Below are 19,311 nucleotides of genomic sequence, written 5' to 3'. Positions count from 1 at the left end.
CAATTCAAAGGATCTTCCATCCGGACTTCACAAGTAGGATCTCAGTAGCAACTCAAAGCAATAAGAACTATGGATGCAAGAGACATCCCCAAAGGAGAGGGCAAAAAGATGCAACCGTCACAAGAAAAGTGAGTCCCAGAGTCAGAAACAGCCATTCCCAAACACAGGGAATCATGTGTCCTCCGCCCCTTGTACTGGCATGTTTAGATGTCCTCTGCTGGGATTCGCAGCCTGCGCAGCTACCTGCCAGATGTGTATGCATCCTCTGACTATGTGAAAACAAGAACGAGGGACCCTGTGTTTTACCATCTCTGGGAGAAAATGTGTAGACACGGAAAACTCCCTTGAGAGCACAACATGGTCACAAAGGCTGAGCTCAGGACATGTAGCAAGATAAAGGAGAAATACCAGAGACAGAAAAACCGAACTGACAGAACTCGTGCGTATTCACACCAAATAACCAAGTCACTAAGCCCGATAAACAAGTTTACAAAATATGTTCTCCTGCTAATCTAAATTTAGGAACGGAAAGAACTCTCACCACTCTACTTCCACTGACCTCTGCAGGCAGATACCTAGGAGTCTGACTCGGCAAGACTTCTTACCTTTCTTGTGCTGGCTCATGTGAGAGGTTCCAACAACCTTCTACTGTAGTAGCTTCGGTACTAAATAAATAGCCAATGAGATATCCTGCTCCTGGTGCTAACTGTGTGAGAGGAAGACATTTCCTCTATCCTCAAGGTTCTTTTGGAGGGTCTAATTAAATCTCCATGAGACAGATCAGCAAGGGAAAATAGCCAAATTTAATTACATAGGCACACATGAAAACCCCACAGACAGGAGAGGTTCAGAGATAAGTTAAAATGAGGTACACTGGCCTTCTGAGCTAAGGAGGAGGTAAGGCCCCATGAGCTTCGGAGGGAGGAAGGGCCCTGCAGAACAGAGAGGAGGTGTTCAGTTATTAGCAGTGTGACCTCCCCTACAGAGAGGTCATAATAGTTACCTCTGGTGGTAACTCTTGTTATGAACAAGGCCCCTAATTTAAAATTTTTAAGGAAGAAGTAAGTTTCCTGTGAGCTCACAGGGTCACGACTGCCTTCAGCTCAAAATAATTCACATGCCAAAGTGGCACATCTTGGGGAGGCTTGTTCTGGTATGCCAAACAGGTTTTTCCAAATTTTCTTCAAGGATAATATGTTTATAGAGAAAACTGACCACCTTTCAAACAGATCAAGGCGTATTACACACGCTACACGTCTTACAGCACAGCAGCAATGGATACAATTAGAAGTTACTGTCTAACCAGTTTCTGGGAAAACACGAAAGTAATTTAGAATTTACATGAATACAGGTTTTTGTAGGATGACAAATTTTTCAATATTTTTACTTGGAGATATATATATAAATAAAATATTTACTGATTGATTAGAGAGAGAGAGAAGAAGGGAGGCATAGAGAGAGAGAAACACTGATTTGCTGTTCTACTTATTTATGCATTCACTGGTTGGTTCTTGTCTTGTGCCCTGACTGGAGATTGAACCTGCAATCTTAGCAAATTGGGACTATGCTCTAGTCAACTAAGCAACCGGGCCAGAGTGGATATATTTTAGGATTAAGAATGTTTGCTTAAAAAACACTACTCACCGTTTGATTATGATGAACTTTACTGGAAGTAGAATGCTCTGCACACTCCTTAGAAGTTCTATTATCTGCTAAAGTTGTATTTGAATCTACCATATCCACTAATGCGACACTCAAATTCACACGCAATGAATAGAGAACGAAGAAACCAAAGCAGGCCAAAAATGCTAAATTGTAACGAGCAGAGCAGCACACTGGAGCTGAAATAAAGATTGGGGGAAAACTTCCATTAAGAGAATAACTTAGATGATACTGTATAAATTACTAAAAAGTTTACTTTTTTGAAATGCACAAATTAATAAATCATGGATATTTTTCTGAAAATATTTTCAGATTAAGCACATCTCAAAACATTTATTCCTGGTATCTGTAGTTTTGATAAAATTTAACCTAAGAACCTGCGCTGTAAGAGTTTCTTAAAAGAGAAGCAATAGCTTTATTAACTTTATAAACTTTGCTCAGAAAAATTTTCATTCCAGAGTCAATAGTGGCTCTAATTCCTGTCAGCTGGCAAAAATATGAGAAAAATAGGTAAGGGGGTTTAATGGCATCACTATTTCTAAAAAACGAAAACATAGCCAGTAAGTACTTGAGTGCTCAATACAGCACAGCATGTGTACTACTGACTACAGGTCAGCAGCCATCTCATTGTAAGTGCAGCACAGCACAACGAATTCACTACCAAGGCTAGGACGTGAAACCCCTCTTGATACATTTCTTACCTCGAAAAGCATCCTCAGAGGCTGGGTTTGAATCAAAAGCCATGATTAATGCTTAAGTCTCTCCTAACCTAAATGTATTTAACAATCCAGAAGCAAACTTGCAGAATCTACGACAGTTGCTCAGTTGATCATGCTTAAAGGGCCCAGAGCAAAAGGGAAATAAGTGAATATACCACAATGATTAACAAAAATGGAAGGCAGAGTAGGTTGGAGAAGCCAATGCAAACAGGATCATGTGAGAGGATTCTGACCTATTTTTAACTCTAACTGTAAGCCTACGCATATCTTCTCTCTTTCCTTCTTTTACTGAGCTGCAGAATGGGTGAAGAAATGGGAATTCAGGAAGAGGGATTGGCTCCTTACTGACAAAGAGAAACTGGCTAATCCAGGGTCTTACAACTTTAAGTTTGGTAAACACTGATTGTTTAATAAATATCTGCTTAAAGATATGAATATTTCGTCTGGTAGTGACAAGTTTATATATATATATATATATATATATATATATATATATATATATATATATATATATCCCCACACTCAGGAATCCTGGTGTTTTCACTGACCTAACCTCTAGTAAGAATACATTTTTCAGAGTACCAAGGTTTTGGTACTGATTCAGACTGACTAATTTATGCTGAAGCATTAATGAATAGGGCACAAATAAACTGAGGTATATATTAATATACCATAATCCAACTTACTTTTGCATGAGCCCTCACACACTCAACTGCTATCCTTTTTTCTCTGGTCAAGATTTACCATATTTACCTTTTAAACAAAGAACTTTTCACTTGGTATTATTATTATTATTATTATTAAGTGAGAGGAGGGGAAATAGTGAGACAAGACTCCCATATGCACCCCGACCAGGATCCACCTGGTAACCCCGTCTGGGGCTAATGCTCACATCAACCATGATATCCTCAGTGCCTAAGGCCAACACTCAGACCAACTGAACTATCCTCAGTGCCTGGGGCCATGCTTGAACCAATGGAGCCACTGGCTGCAGGAGGGAAACACGGAGAGAAGGGGGAGAGAAGGGGGAGAGAGAATGGGAGAAGCAGATGGTCGTTTCTCTTGTGTGCACTGATGGGGGATCAAACCTGGGATGTCCATACACCCGGCCAACGCTCTATCCACTAAGCCAGTTGGCCAGGGCCTGGCATTATTATTTTTTCCTGGTATTATTTTTTTAATTGATTTTAGAGAGAAAGGAACAGGGAGAGAGACAGAAAGAGATAAGAACATCGATCTGTTCCTGTATGTGCCCTGACTGGGGATTGGACTAGCAACCTCTGTGCTTTGAGACAATGCTCTAACCAACCGAGCTATCCAGCCAGGGCTCATTTGGAATTCTTGACTCCTTTTCAGGAGTACAGCTATCAGAATTATGGCACTGCTGCCATAGTTAAATCCAGACCCGTGAGAACTGCATTTCCAAGGCTCCATTCATATCATCTCTGTTATTAGAATCTAGACACATTTGCTCTCTGCTCTAACCAAATGGGTAGTGGTCTAATTAAGGACTGTTTTAATACTGCAAGGCATGTTTAGAAGGTAAAAGGCGAAAGATTTATGCGATCTGAAGAGAAACCAGAGTATTTTTTTTTTTTTTGAGAGCAAGAAACATTGGTTTCTTTATTTTATTTTATTTATTGATTTTTAGAGAGAGGGAAGAGAGAGAGAGAGAGAAGGGGGAGGAGCAGGAAGCATCAACTCCCATATGTGCCTTGACCAGGCAAGCCCAGGGTTTTGAACCGGCGACCTCAGCATTCCAGGTCGATGCTTTATCCACTGCGCCACCACAGGTCAGGCATGTTTAGTAGGAGAACACTATTTTGTGCCAAACAAAAATACACAGAAGTGTGGATGAGGACTCATGATCTTCACAAATTTGGGCTATTAGAATGTGTTGTTACTTTGAGTATTTGGAGAAAGAAAAATCTAGATTTATATACAGTCTGCTTTACAAATGTACTGTTTACAAAGTTCATTATATAATCTGCTTCCGCTGAGGAGTGACACGATGTGATTTCTGGTTCAAAGAGCTGCCCTGGTTGCTGTGAAAAGCTTACAAAGGGCAGGCGTGTGAGTGGTGCAGGGGACGCAGAGCCGGAGAGCTGCTTCAGGGACTATTGTAGTTTTCCAGGTAAGAGACGCGTGGCTTAGACTAGAGCAAAGCAGAGGAGGTAAGTGGACAGATCTGAGATAAATTTAAAGGCAGAATTGACAGGCATTGCTGACGTATTAGAGGTGGGAGCAAGTAAGAGGGTGGAAAGAAGTTATTAGTTATTCTCTTACTCTAAATAACTATTTTATGCTACCCTGTTTTGTAATGTTATTACCCCATTCTATACTTATTTACAGTTACCTTATTTTATTGTGTGGTATTAGTTTCTCCCCACATGCTGGTTGACTTGGATTCTTGACTACCTCATCATGTGAATAAGATGTGAGGCTATGAGCTTGAAAAGTGAGGAAAGGTAAGTAAAACGATTACAAATTATTAGTGATATTAATTGAAAATCAGATCTAGAAGTTATGAGTCAGGCAACTTTAACTTTTTGGGGCACAGTCAATAGTTAGAAAATAAAAAGCCAATACAGATGAGGCAAAATATATGACTGTAAGTTTCAAGAAATATTAAAAATAGATGGTTACTGTCTTTATAAAAACAGTCACTGATTACAACTCAGTCAGAAAAATTTTATTTCAAAAAGATATGGTAATAAAACAAAATGTGCCCGTGAATTTGGATCATGTTTGAAACTGGCCCAATGAAAGCATGCTTGCATGACAAAAGTAACATCCATCGAGCATCTGCCACATTGAAATCAAGTTCAAAGCAAAATCATGCTGGCGTAATGAACAGCACACCCATTAAAGCAAATACCAGCTTCTTAAATATGGTTTCAAGTGTGGAGTACGTGCAGCTGAAAGAACGCAGGTTAATTTAGAGGGAAGCAGCCAGGCTGTGTGTGGGTTAAACGAGCTACCGTAGAGCAGCATAGCAGGCACCCAGTAAAAGTGAGTTCCTTTCCTGTTGACTCCAGAGAAAGTTATACTAAAGAAGCAAAGTGCTACAGGTGCTCTCCCTGCCGGGAGCACACCTGGCCTTTCTTCCCTCTCAGGCCTGCATCTCCTACATTCTAAGGGTCCCCAGGAGGCTTGCAACCTGGGGAGTAGTGGGCAGCTCCTCCCAGGCTAACCCCCTGAACCGGTCACCAGCGCCCCCTTTTTTTCTGACTTTTCAGGGAGCCAACAGCGCCCCACCTTGGCTCATTTCCGTCACTGTGACTTTTATTTCTCAGTGAGCCAAAGCAGCCCAGCCTAGGCTTTCACACTGCTTCTTCTAATCTAAGCCCTTCCTTGTTTCACTGCCCCAGCCTTAACAAACGTACTCTCAAAATCACACACACAAAGGTAAACTGCCTCAATATATGTGCGTAACAAGGGACAAAAGAGGACTTTAATCTGTGTGTGTGCATGTGTGTGTATGGGAGTCAGAGAAGTCCCCTTGAAGAAAGTGCATTTGCACGGAGTCTTCACCAATAAGCAGAAAGTCACCAGACAGGTCAGAGGGGATAAGAATGATGCAAAGACAGCAGTATGTACAGAAGTATGGAAATGAGAAAGGCGAGCACGGGGAGAGCAGGAACCTTCTAATGATTTGATGTGGCTGGATTATAGTAACCATGAGTGGGATAGTGGGTAATAGCTAATATTTATTGAGTACTTATTAGGTGTCTGGCACTAGTCTAAGTGTGTTTGCCAATATAAAGGTTATTATAAAGAGTAACTGAGTTGGTGCATGGAAAATACCTACAGCAGTGCTTAGCACATAATAAACCTTCAACAACTCTGAACTGTTATTAATTATTGCTTTTTCTGGATAGAGGGAATTGAAGTCATTTGCTGGGAACTGTATTTCTCATTTCTGAGAAATTACGTATTGGGGGGAAAAAAGTAAGAAGTTGTTCAAAGGAACAGGTGCGTGACCCACCCAGTGAAACATATAGGATTGCCAAGTGAGTAGATATCCATACAAAACTGGTGGGGGCAATCCGCCCTAGTGTGTGACCTTGAAGAACTGCACACCTGTGCTCAGCGGTGGCACTGGGAAAGAAGACAGGCACTGAGATGGAGGTGGGGCCAAAGCACAGGGCAAGGGAACTTAAAAGAGTACATACTGGCAAAAAACAGTGCTGGACTGTGATTGTGACCCAAGAAGGAAGTAAAATGGAGAGGGCTGATGGTCTGGGGAAATGTACACTAGGACACAGAAGTTCTGTGAGGACAGGAGAGAAAGCAGTCTTTAGACATACAGGAGTCCAGAGAACTGAGGGGACATGGTGTTGGATGAGATGTCATTCAAGATAATGGCAAGAAATGGAGTGTAGAGATGGAGGGTGTCAGATGGCAAAGCCGTTGAAGAGTGAAGCAAAGTGCCGGGAAGTGGGTAGAAGATACAACAATGCAGGGAAAGTGATCTAGCCCAAAGGCACTGAGGGTGCAAGGCACTTGTCTGGAGGCATCAACGTGGAATAAGTTGATGTCATCAATTAACACAAGGCAAGAGAAAATGATCACTTCTTGAGAGAGCAGTGGAGAGTGAGAGTGGTATGTCCAGAAGGCCAGGTTTCTGTTGAAGAAAGGAAGTTCAGGTGGTGAAAACCTGAGGATGTCAAAAACTTATTCATTGTGGAAGGCTTCGCCAATGGGTGGTGTAATAAATACTGAACAGCAAGCGGCTGAGACCGAGGTGGAAAACCCAGTCGAGGGCACGGACCTATGCAAAGATGATGACTTTCTCTAGATGAGGGTGGACACTGGACCTAGTGAGTCTCCTTGGCCAGGAAATTGTATCAGAGAAGATTTCCTGTCTAAATGAATAAAATGTTTCACTTTTAAAAAGAGTAATGTTCAACTGGTCTTACACCACCTTATGTGTGATTAATTTCTGATACATTCTTATGTATTCCTAGCTCCCAAGTTAATTCCCATTTATATGAAAACATTAATTTCCTTTAAAATAAACTCAGTTACTTTAATACTAACACTGATTATTACAACATGACCCAAAGCCGTTTCCCTTCATCCTGCAATAGGTTGCTGTACCAGCACACCAGACCTTATATTTAAGACTACATGCACACACGAAGCATATTGGTGAAACTCAGTGCTTGAGTAACTGAATCTTATAGGAAAACCACCCTCAAGAGAATGGTAGAGGCAACCCCCCTGGAACCTCAAAACAAAATCAATGAAAACAAAGCATATCATGTAAGCTAGAAAATCACAAGTTCCTATAGAGCATGGCAGTGAAGAACAGCGCCTTTACTTTGTGGAATCCAGGTTCTCTGAGGAATATAAGATCCGAACGCTCTTCATTTATGATGATGATTATGATAATGATAGTAACTAACACTGTGCCAAACTCTATTCTATTTTTTTTTTATTCATTTTATAGAGGAGAGAGAAAGAGACAGAGAGAGACAGAGAGGAGAGAGAGACAGGGGGGAGGAGCTGGAAGCATCAACTCCCATATGTGCCTTGACCAGGCAAGCCCAGGGTTTCGAACCAGCAACCTCAGCATTTCCAGGTCGACGCTTTATCCACTGCACCACCACAGGTCAGGCAACCAAACTCTATTCTAAGCACTTTCTGTTAGCTTATTGAATTCTCGCAATAACCCTGTGAACCAGGTATATTATTGTCCCTGATTTGTAGATAAGGAAAGCATGAGAGGTTAAGTAATGGCTAAACTCACACAGCTAGTCAGTAGAGCTGGGATTGGCATTAGGTGCTGTGGCTCCAGACTGATGCTCTACCTTTAAACACAAAGACATGTCTGAGAAGCCCTAAAGCTTTTTTCCAAAACGAACGAGCTCATTTTTGGTGCAACACTATTTTGAAAACCCACTTAATTGAATATAAGATACATTCATACAACAATAAACCTTCAATTGATGGAAAATGTGAGGAATAAAAATATTTTTAAAATAATTTTTATGTGTGGGAGGGGAAGCTTTCCTCTTCCTTGTCTAATTCCCTCCTTTCTTTGTACCTAAATTAGGAGGAAAAATCTATAGACTTCCTATGGTTTATTAGCCCTGAGCCACCCTTCCCACATCCTTTCGGTGTGCGTCTCTGAAACCACCGACTAAGGGTTCTAAAAGCAAATGCATACTGAGGCAGACCGCAGTAGGGTGACTGGGAATTTTGGCACATTGTGTCAACCTGAGAAGTACTAATTCTTAACACTAAAGAATAGTACATATCCTAATTTTAGCTCCCTCAATAAAGAAACACTATGCATAATTTAACCATGTCCTCTTATTTGTGGTGAAGTGGGAACTTGCAAATTTGTGAAGGATCAAGTAAAAATGATTAAGCATTTTCCAAATAGGAATTTCTCAAATATAATACAAATGTGTCAAAAAAAGGAGGATAGGACTAAAATCCAGGCAAACTCTGTCTGACATTAGTCCTTAAATAGGGCTACATGCAGTTTTGGGAAACTTCCTTGGCTTCAAGTGTTTATGTATAAAAGGATGTGCCACCAGATGGTAGTAGTTTCTAGGGTCTTTAAGTGCTGTAAATTTTTATGACTGACATTTTATCAGCCTTTCTCTTGTGAAAAAAAAAGACTAGCACTTAGGCATAGATAAGGTAGAGCTAATTTCTTATCAGTTTGTTCCAGAAACAAATGTAAAAGATAAATAAAATATATGTAAACATAAGGAAAGAAAAAAATTTTAGGACTGCTAAAGATTTACTCCTTGAGCACCACACCTTACAAAAACCAAACCAAAACCCCAATTCTGAATTGTAGAGGAGAGACTGTTCCATGATGTGATTAATGCTGGCCCCTCCACCTGGACCCTGGCCAGAATGGGGACTGCTCATTGAAAACCCCTCTGAGAGACTCTGATCAGTCAATACTCATTCTGACATAACCCAGCACAGCCGCCCCGCCTCTTGCTGCATCCTGGCTGCTGGAATAGGCCACTGTCCTCTCCCAGTCAAGCATAAAGCATTTGCTCCCGGGACTGGGCATTTACCAGTATCTGTGAGTACCCGGTGCTGTTCTGTATAATTCTCTGGCACATGCCACATAGCACAGGGATCCATTTAGTCTTGCAGCCACCCAAAATGTGCCTCATATGTACTAAGTTTTCCTTAATAAACTATTAATTACTAGACTGGTGGGCAGTTTCATTTTCTGGCCTTACTCTGCCCTATGCTTATAGAGGTAGATTTTCAATTCTGGGACCTTTCCCTGGGTCTGTATGTACCAATGTGAATGGCAAGTGATTTTTTTTAAAAAAAAACACCCATAATTTCTTGAATGCGGCAAGTAAATACATAGGGCATAATTAAAAAATATAAAAGTCTGTTGTGTTCTTATATATTAACAATAAAATCTAAGAAAAAGAAGTGGAACAAAAAACAATTTGCAATTGCAATAAAAAGAATAAAATACTTAAGAATAAACTTATATGAAGGACCTTATACACTGAAAATGACATTATTAAAAGAAATTGAAGACACAAAAAGGAAAGATATTCCCTCTTCATGGATTGGAAAAATCCACATAGTTAAGATGGCTGTATTACCCAAAGCAATATACAGATTTAATTCAATTCCCATCAAAATCCTAAATGTTTTTAAGAAAGAGAGAGCCTGATGCAGTGAATAGAGTGTTGACCTAGGATGCTGAGGACCAAGGTCCCTGAGGTCACCAAATTGAGCACAGGCTCACTGGCCCGAGAGCAGGGTCGCCGACTTGAGTGTGGGATCCCTTGGTGGCTGGCTTGAGTCAAAGATCACTGGCATGAAGCCCCAGGGACCACTGGCTCAGGTGGAGCCCCCTGGTCGAGGCACGTATGAAAAGCAATCAATAAACAACTTAAAAAAAAAGTGATGCGGCCCTGGCTGGTTGGCTCAGCAGTAGAGCGTCGGCCTGGCGTGCGGGGGAACTGGGTTCGATTCCCGCCCAGGGCACATAGGAGAAGCGCCCATTTGCTTCTCCACCCCCCCTCCTTCCTCTCTGTCTCTCTCTTCCCCTCCCACAGCCAAGGCTCCATTGGAGCAAAGATGGCCCGGGCGCTGGGGATGGCTCCTTGGCCTCTGCCCCAGGCGCTAGAGTGGCTCTGGTCGCGGCAGAGCGACGCCCCGGAGGGGCAGAGCATCGCCCCCTGGTGGGCAGAGTGTCGCCCCTGGTGGGCATGCCGGGTGGATCCCGGTCGGGCGCATGTGGGAATCTGTCTGACTGTCTCTCCCCGTTTCCAGCTTCAGAAAAAAAAAAATAAATAAAATTTAAAAAAAAAAGTGATGCAACTATGAGTTGATGCTTCTCATCTCCCTCTCATCCTTTCTCTTTCTCGTCTGTGTCTCGCTAGGAGACAGACAGACAGGAAGGGAGAGATAATAAGCATCGAACTTGTAGCTGCATCACTTTAGCTGTTCAGTGATTGCTTTTCATACATGCCTTGGCCAGCGGGCTCCACCTGAGCCAGTGATGCCCCCCCCCCCCACTCAAGCAGTGACCTTGGGCTTCAAGCCAGTGACCTTTGGGCTCAAGCCAGTGACCTTGTTTCTCCTATTAGGCTGTACATGGTAGATATTACTAAAGCCAGGCTGGGGTACCACCAAGAGTGAGAGTGACAGGAGGCCCCTCTTATAAAGTTGTTCTACTCATCTTTACCTTTTCCATCCCTCTTTCCATTAGTGCTCCTTTCCTGTCCTCCTGCTCACAGCATCCCAGACACAGAGCTTCATTTAAAATATTGTTGACTAACCCAATGCCCTATAACTGTGGGTTCCTCTTCTCTAAACCTTTAACGTATTTTAAATAGCAAAAAAAAAAAAAAAGGGTTGCTGCTATTTTTATTTCACTTTTTCTCTCCAGTGGGTATGTGAGAGTAAAAATAAGAAGGAAACTTATAATGAAAATAGTCACCTCAAGTCAGGAGGAACAGAGCTCAGATCTATAAACTCAACCCACAAGTCAAGTCGGGGTTGTTTTTAAAAGCAATCCAATGAGTTGTTTGTTTGTTTTTCTTTTTCCACCAACTTTATTGAGGTATGTATATACAATAAAATGCACTCATTTCAAGCACACAGTTTGGTGAATTTTGATAAACATATATATCTGTGTACCCCAATCCAGATGTAGAACTTTTTTATCACCCAGGAAGTGTCCTAGTGCCTCTCTGCAGTCAACTCCTTCCTGTCTGTTGGCTCTAGGCAACCACTGATTTGCTTTCTGTCACTACAGATTAGTTTTGCTTGTTCTAGTACTTCATGCTGATGGAAACATATACTAATATGGTGGCTTCTTTTGCACAGTGTTTTAGAGATTTGTCCAAATTGTTATGTGTGACAAGAGAAAAATTCTGGGATGTCTTAAATCACAATAGGCTCTAGGACAGTGGTTCTCAACCTGTGGGTCGCGACCCCAGCGGGGTTGCCTAAAGCCATCGGAAAATACATAATGCATATCAGGTATTTACATTCTGAATCATAACTGTAGCAAAATTACAGTTATGTTGTAGCCACCAAAATTATTTTTTGGTTTGGGGTCACAGCAACATGAGGAACTGTATTGCGGGGTCACGGCATTAGAAAGGTTGAGAACCACTGCTCTAGGAGACAACGGAAGTTAATCTGTTAACAGAATTAAGGTTAAAAAACCGACAAAAGACTGCTCATATTCCTAATGAATGTTGAAACTATGAATCAACTTCAGGTGACTATTCATCTCTTATCTAAAGATAGTCCACCACCAGATAACACAGCATCCTGCTTATGCATCAACTTTCTGGACTGCTGTCCACAACCAATCCAAAAGCAGTCAACACTTCTTCATGGACTATATACCTATCCCCACACTAGCTCTGTTTCATACCTCCCACCCCTTTATCTATAGCCAGTGTAAAATCTTTCAAAATAACTTACATCTTTCTTTCATGTAGTAGAATAACCCATTGCATAGCCTTGGATGGGAACACAGCCAACAAGAAAAGAATGTTTTTCCAAGAGATTTGTTTTGTGACTTGAAGGCGGGTCACTGAAACAGGTCTATGTGACTGAGGGCAGTTGCTGGGCTCTTTCTCAGTAAAACATTCTCATAAGATTTCTGTTCCTTTCAAGGTTATCCCTTGAGATAAAGAAAGAAATGTTGTGGGAACCATAGAAGCAATAGCAATTAATGCCTTTTGATATTATATTGTTATTAAGCTATCATGCAGGTGTACTCCATGTATCTTTAAGTAAAAGTTATGCTTGATGTTATGCCAATTTCTCAGTAAACAAGCTTTTTGAAGTCTTGTGAATAAAAATAGGACACAGCACAAACTCGAGGCCATTTGCCTGAGTGAGCAGTGGTCCTTTGCTAGTCCTTGATGATTTCGTCTGCTGATCTCTCTCTCTGCGCCCCCAACTCATAACAACACTTTCCCAAATCCATTGTATAAAAAGCCCTGTCAATGCCAGGATGGTGGACGTAGCTGTCCTCCCCATTTAGCCCTGTTGCTGACGCTTTAGACCAGTGGTAGCCAACCTGGTCCCTACCGCCCACTAGTGGGCGTTCTAGCTTTCATGGTGGGTGGTAGCAGAGCAACCAAAGTGTAAATAAAAAGATATATTTAACTATAGTAAGTTGTTTTAAAAAGACTTATTCTGCCAAACAGCAAAAATCCAACATAAGGTACTTGGTAAGTTATTATTATATGCTTTAACTTGCTGTAACTCTGCATTATAAATTTTATAAAGTTACTTCTCTACTTTATAAATCACCATTCCTGTGGAACTGGTGAGTGGTTAGAAAATTTTACTACTAACAGAGATACAAGAGTGAGCGGTAAGTATAAAAAGGTTGACTACCCCTGCTTTTAGACTGTATGTCCCAGGACCTGGTCCTTTTCCTGGGTAGCATATGGCTCAATAAACCCTTTCTTTAAGAAAATCTTTCAGCCTGGAATGTTAGTAACATGTGTATCAGTAGTTTTATTGCTGAGCAGTATTCCATTGTATGGATATACCACATTTGTTTATCCATTCAACTGTTAATGAGTATCTAGGTTGTTGCCAGACTTTTACTATTATAAAGTTGCTATATTATGGTAATTTAAGTTTAATTTTTTTTTTGTTTTTTTACAGGGACAGAGAGAGAGGAATAATAGAGACAGACAGGAACGGAGAGATGAGAAGCATCAATCAGTTTCTTGTTGCGACACCTTAGTTGTTCATCAATTGCTTTCTCATATGTGCCTTGACCGTGGGCCTTCAGCAGACCGAGTAACCCCTTGCTCGAGCCAGCGACCTTGGGTCCAAGCTGGTGAGCTTTTTTTTTTTTTTTTTGTATTTTTCTGAAGTTGGAAATGGGGATGCAGTCAGACAGACTTCTGCATGTGCCTGACCGGGATCCACCCGGCATGCCCACCAGGGGGCAATGCTCTGCCCATCTGGGTGTTGCTCTGTCGCAACCAGAGCCATTCTAGCGCCTGAGGCAGAGGCCATGGAGCCATCCTCAGCGCCCGGGCCAACTTTGCTCCAATGGAGCCTTGGCTGCAGGAGGGGAAGAGAGAGACAGAAAGGAAGGAGAGGGGGAGGGGTGGAAAAGCAGATGGGTGCTTCTCCTGTGTGCCCTGGCCGGGAATCGAACCCGGGACTCCTGCACGCCAGGCCAATGCTCTACCACTGAGCCAACCAGCCAGGGCTGGTGAGCTTTTTTTGCTCAAGCCAGATGAGCTCGGGGTTTTGAACCTGGGTCTTCCATATCCCAGTCCGATGCTCTATCCACTGTGCCACCGCCTGGTCAGGTCTTAAGTTTAATTTTAAAATAAATTTCCAAACAGTTTCTAATGTAGTTGTATATTTTACACTCATACCAGCAAAATGAAAGTTCCAGTTATTCTATATCCTGTCAACATTTGGTATCTTCAGTCTTTTAAATTATAGCCATTCTGGTGGTGTGTAACAACTTATTGTAGTTTTAATCTGCATTTTCTTGACAACTAATATTTAATATTTGAGCTAAAATCATATACACACTTAGATTTACATATGTATCTCCCTCCAAATTACAACAGACTTTAGTAGTCTCTAGGAATATCTTGTATGACATTTGTTTCTGTATTTCCATATTAGATTATTTTACAGAAGAAAACTACAGAAATCTAACACTATATGCCACAGAAAATGATCAGTTTATGGAATTAAGTCCAACTCCCAGGTAAAACATCACTGTGGTACAGTATTTACATGAGTGTCCACCAAAACAAGCTGCCAGATGGAGCTATAATGTTGCTACCTCTACTGCTGCCATCTGGTAATGTTAAATAAAAAAAGATACCACAGGACTAGGCTGTTCTTGGTCAGGTAAAATCAAATTTCTAATTCAACTGTTTCTTATGTTCACGTATTTGCAACTACAGAATGCGTGACACAAACTGTTTTGTTCTTTTGTTTTTGATACTTTTGAAGAATTTTCATTACAAAAATTTCACATAGCAAAATATTTTAACTTCCCCAATTCAGGAAGGATGCATTGTGAAGTATTTCCTTTTCTATTTGTTGCGAGACCTTTGGCAAGTCACCTTAGCACTTTATAGATACATTTTGAGAATAACCAAAGTATTTCCTAACTTAAATCGCACAATGTAAAAAAAAAAAAAAAAATTGTGCTGCACATTTTAGTCCTTTACTGCACAATTTCAAGATATTCGCTGGGTTATGAAATAATTTCCGTCCACATACTCAGCGCTTTTCCGTCTCCCGTCCTCGCCCGAGGAACCACCAGATCACACGCTGGCGATGAAGCGGCGGAAACCTGCGGGGACAGGGAGGAGGAGCCGGCGGCTCCGTCCAGCCCGTCCACGGGCAGGTTTCTCCCCCAGCTGCTCTTACGCGGGCTACTCGGTCGGGCCCTCTGCCCACCGTTCATTGATCTGTAGATTCTCCCCCAGGTCATTCATTCTCCCATGGGGTCCCTCTCTGGAGACTACCGAAGACTGCCAGGAGCCCGGGACCGGCGGCGCCCAGCAGCTCCCTGCCCGGGTCCGCAGAGCTGCACTTGCCGAGGTCCCACCCGAGCCGCCGGCTGAGCCCGGTCTCGCGGTCCTCGCCCGCCGCCGGGGTCCCGGAGCAGCTTCGGGGCAACAGAGAGCGAGGCTAAGTGGGGCTCTTCCGAGCCCCGGCTCCGCCCCGCCCCGCCCGCCCCTCGGACCCGCGGCTCTGCCCCGTCGGACCGCCGCCCGCCGGAACCCCCGGGCTGCTCCGCTGCTCACCGGCTTCCGCGGGCGGGGCGCCCTGCAGGAGGGGTGTATTGTCTGAGACCTTTTCGCCATCGCTTGGGGACTGGCCCTGAACCGGAGACCTCATGATGCCTCCGGGGAGCAGACGGCCGATCTACCTGCTCAGAGGAGCGCCCGGGCCGGACAGCACAAGCGCCGGGGCAGCCCCGGGCCTGGCAGCGCCCCTCAGCCACGTCTGGTCACCGCGGGCCCGCCCAGAGGCGGCCACGCTGACTCCGCCCCCGCCGCCATCTTAGCTGTGGGCGACTCCGGAATGGGGAAAGCGGAATTCTGGGAGCTCTGGCTGGCGGGGGCGTGGCCCGCGTGCTTGCTTGCGGCCCTGCTGGTTCTAAGGTTGCGGGTCGGCGGTGTTTTGACGAACAATGCTCCGGCTTCCTGCGCTCCCCAGGGAAGTGCCGGGGCCGCCCCTCCGGGACAGCGGGTGACTGGGGGACCCCGGAGGCAAAGCAAGGGGACTTGAGGTGCGCACAATTAAGGACAGAGTTTGGATCGAACTTAGGAAGAGGATGGTGTGTATTTGACATTCAATTGTTAGTAAATTACCAAGAATATTAGCAACCCTGGCTTTATATACCAGTGACCGAAGATTATCCCTAAAACAGAGAAGGAAAAACCGTAAATAGAAACTGTTAGGGTTAAATTGGCTCCTTTAAAAATTCCCCTCACCCAACTCCTATTCGGGCAACTTCTTAAGTAAACATTTCCCTCGCCCAGCCTCCCCCTCCCCTTAAGCAACTTCCCCCACCCTGGGAAGGTTCTGGAAACTGTCCTTGAGACAGGCCGTCGTGGGGGGCCTGAGGGTTGGGAAAAGGAGACAGTCTGTAACCAAGGCAATCAATCCCGATAGGCTAATCTAAATATGTAGAGGTGCCTGCAGTAACCCCTGTAGCTACTCGTTATTACTGCAGCTTTTTGGGCTGATACCCTTTTTGTGGTCTCAAACTGCTTGTCCCCAAACAATTTTAAAATAAACTCTCCTTTTGAAACAAACCAACCTCCTGTTTTCGATTTGTCTCCCATGGTTTCTGCCCTTTCAGAAACATACTGTTGAGTCAAAGTAACCCACCATTGGCAATTTCATACCATGCAACCTATACAATCCTCTGATATATGTGAGTTATGCCCTGGGTCTAAAGTTCTAAAGGCTTCTCCTGGTGTTTGCTGACTCTGAGAAAGAGCGACTAGGAAGAGACCAGCCTGCAGTGGGGGGCCCGTGGGGGATGAGACAGATCTGGGGCCTCTGTCCTGACCAATCAGTTCATCAGTCACTGTGGGCAATAAAGGTATGGAAGGAGAAAACAAGGGGTGTATGTCCTTGGGGAGTTCACTGTAGCCAGAGAACAAGCCAATAATTCAATAAACGAGGTCAGAGGCTTGGTGAGGTCCATGTGGAGATAAATGGGAGGGTCACCCTTACACCGAAAGGAGGGCAGGGATTTCTGAAGGTATCCCTAACCTTCCCATTAGTAAATGCTATGAAAGTTACCAGGTTACAATTTTTTAAAATTAATTAATTTTTTTACACAGACGGAGTGAGAGAGAGAGAGAGGGATAGAGACAGGAACGGAGAGAGATGAGAAGCATCAATCATCAGTTTTTTCTTGTGACACCTTAGTTGTTCATTGATTGCTTTCTCATATGTGCCTTGACCGTGGGCCTTCAGCTGACCGAGTAACCCCTTGTTCGAGCCAGCGACCTTGGGTCCAAGCTGGTGAGCTTTGCTCAAACCAGATGAGCCTGCACTCAAGCTGGCGACCTCGGGGTCTCGAACGTGGGTCTTTCGCATCCCAGTCCGACGCTCTATCCCAGGGGTCGGGAACCTTTTCGGCTGAGAGAGCCATGAACGCCACGTATTTTAAAATGTAATTCCATGAGAGCCATACAATGACCCATGTACATTACGCATTATCCAATAAAAATTTGGTGTTGTCCCAGAGGACAGCTGTGAATGGCTCCAGCCACCTGCAACCATGAACATGAGCGGTAGGAAATGAATGGGTTGTAATACATGAGAATGTTTTATATTAACATTTTTTTTATTAAAGATTTGTCTGCGAGCCAGATGCAGCCATCAAAAGAGCCACATCTGGCTCACAAGTCATAGGTTCCCGACCCCTGCTCTATCCACTGCGCCACTGCCCGGTCAGGCGAAAGTTACCAGGTTAAAACAACAAATCAAGCCTTGTTTCTGAGTTACAGAAATTACCATCTAGAGTTTAAACTTTCTGAGGGAAGGGACAACAGCTTTTTAGGAGCCTTGTAGAGCAATGCCACTCAGCTTGAATATGCGTGATCTTTTTAAAATGCAGATTCAAATTTATCAGGTCTGCTGTGACAGTTAATTTTATGTGTCAACCTGGAGGATGTTTTTGGATTCAAATCGGTGAGTTCTGGGTAAAGCAGATTCCTTTCCTTAATTTGGGTAAACTTGAGTCAATCAAAGTGGCCTGAAGAGAACAGAAAGGCCAACTCCTGAGCACGGGGACATTCTCAAGTAAACTGCTTTCAGACCTCATTTGCACTGGGGCTCTCTGGGGTTCCAGAGTGCTGGCTCCCATTGTAGATTTGGATTTGCCAGCCTTCGTACTGGCGTGAGCCAGTTCCTTATAATAATTAGTTTTACCTACCCACATCCTATTTCTTCTGTTTCTCTGGAGATTCTGGTACATCTGGGATGGGCCTCAGATTCTGTATTGCTAAGAAGCTCACAGGTGACCACACTTTGAATAGCTAGGTTATTGAGGACTTGGACCAGGGAATAAAGATTGTAAGAGATTTAAAAGATTTTAAACCAGAGGAGATCCTTTTCTTAAAAATGTACTTTTTATTTTAGAAATTTTATGTTTACAGAAAAATTAGATAGTACAGAGAGTTCTCCATACCCTTTGCCTAGTCTGACCTGTTAAGATCTTATATTAGCATGATACATTGGTGGCAACTAATAAGCATATATTGATAGATTATTATTAACTGAAGTTCAGACTTTATTCAGATTTCTTTAGTTTTTGTTTTTTTGGGTTTTTTTCCCAGAGACAGAGAGTCAGAGAGGGGGACAGATAGGGACAGACCGACAGGAACGGAGAGAGATGAGACGCATCAATCATCAGTTTTTCATTGCGATACCTTAATTTTTCATTGATTGCTTTCTCATATGTGCCTTGACTGCAGGCCTTCAGCAGACTGAGTAACCCCTTGCTCGAGCCAGCGACCTTGGGTCCAAGCTGGTGAGCTTTGCTCAAACCAGATAAACCCGCGCTCAAGCTGGCGACCTTGGGGTCTCGAACCTGGGTCCTCCACATCCCAGTCCAATGCCCTATCCACTGTGCTACCGCCTGGTCAGGCTAGTTTTTTTTTTTTGTTTTGTTTTGTTTTTTTTGTATTTTTCTGAAGCTGGAAACGGGGAGAGACAGTCAGACAGACTCCCGCATTTGCCCGACCGGGATCCACCCAGCACGCCCACCAGGGGCGATGCTCTGCCCACCAGGGGGCGATGCTCTGCCCTTCTGGGGCATCGCTCTGCTGCAACCAGAGCCACTCTAGCGCCTGGGGCAGAGGCCAAGGAGCCATCCCCAGCACCCGGGCCATCTTTGCTCCAATGGAGCCTTTGCTGCGGGAGGGGAAGA

At 43.5% G+C, this 19,311-nt stretch overlaps 1 protein-coding gene across 7 annotated transcripts in view; it reads right to left on the bottom strand.

Annotated features, from left to right (window-relative positions):
* SLC17A5 (solute carrier family 17 member 5) overlaps positions 1-16,563 on the bottom strand; it is a 67,445-nt gene extending 50,882 nt beyond the window's left edge. Inside the window, exons 1-4 of one of the 7 annotated variants that reach the window (XM_066359029.1) lie at positions 15,662-15,988; positions 12,330-12,531; positions 7,156-7,245; positions 1,645-1,841 (exon numbers count right to left, since the gene is read on the bottom strand). In XM_066359029.1, the coding sequence (XP_066215126.1) occupies positions 1,645-1,737 (93 nt within the window). In that variant the 5' untranslated portion in view covers positions 1,738-1,841; positions 7,156-7,245; positions 12,330-12,531; positions 15,662-15,988. Of the gene's footprint in view, positions 1-1,644; positions 1,842-2,363; positions 2,485-7,155; positions 7,246-12,329; positions 12,532-15,661 lie in introns of those variants that run through there. The other 6 variants (XM_066359027.1, XM_066359028.1, XM_066359025.1 and 3 more) reach the window with 6 other exon arrangements.
* Positions 16,564-19,311: the final 2,748 nt, after the last annotated feature.

The sequence above is a fragment of the Saccopteryx leptura genome, chromosome 1, assembly GCF_036850995.1.
Source record: "Saccopteryx leptura isolate mSacLep1 chromosome 1, mSacLep1_pri_phased_curated, whole genome shotgun sequence".
Taxonomy (NCBI): domain Eukaryota; kingdom Metazoa; phylum Chordata; class Mammalia; order Chiroptera; family Emballonuridae; genus Saccopteryx; species Saccopteryx leptura.
Note: the sequence above shows the minus strand (reverse complement) of the source record. Positions and strands in the feature narration are given on the sequence as shown.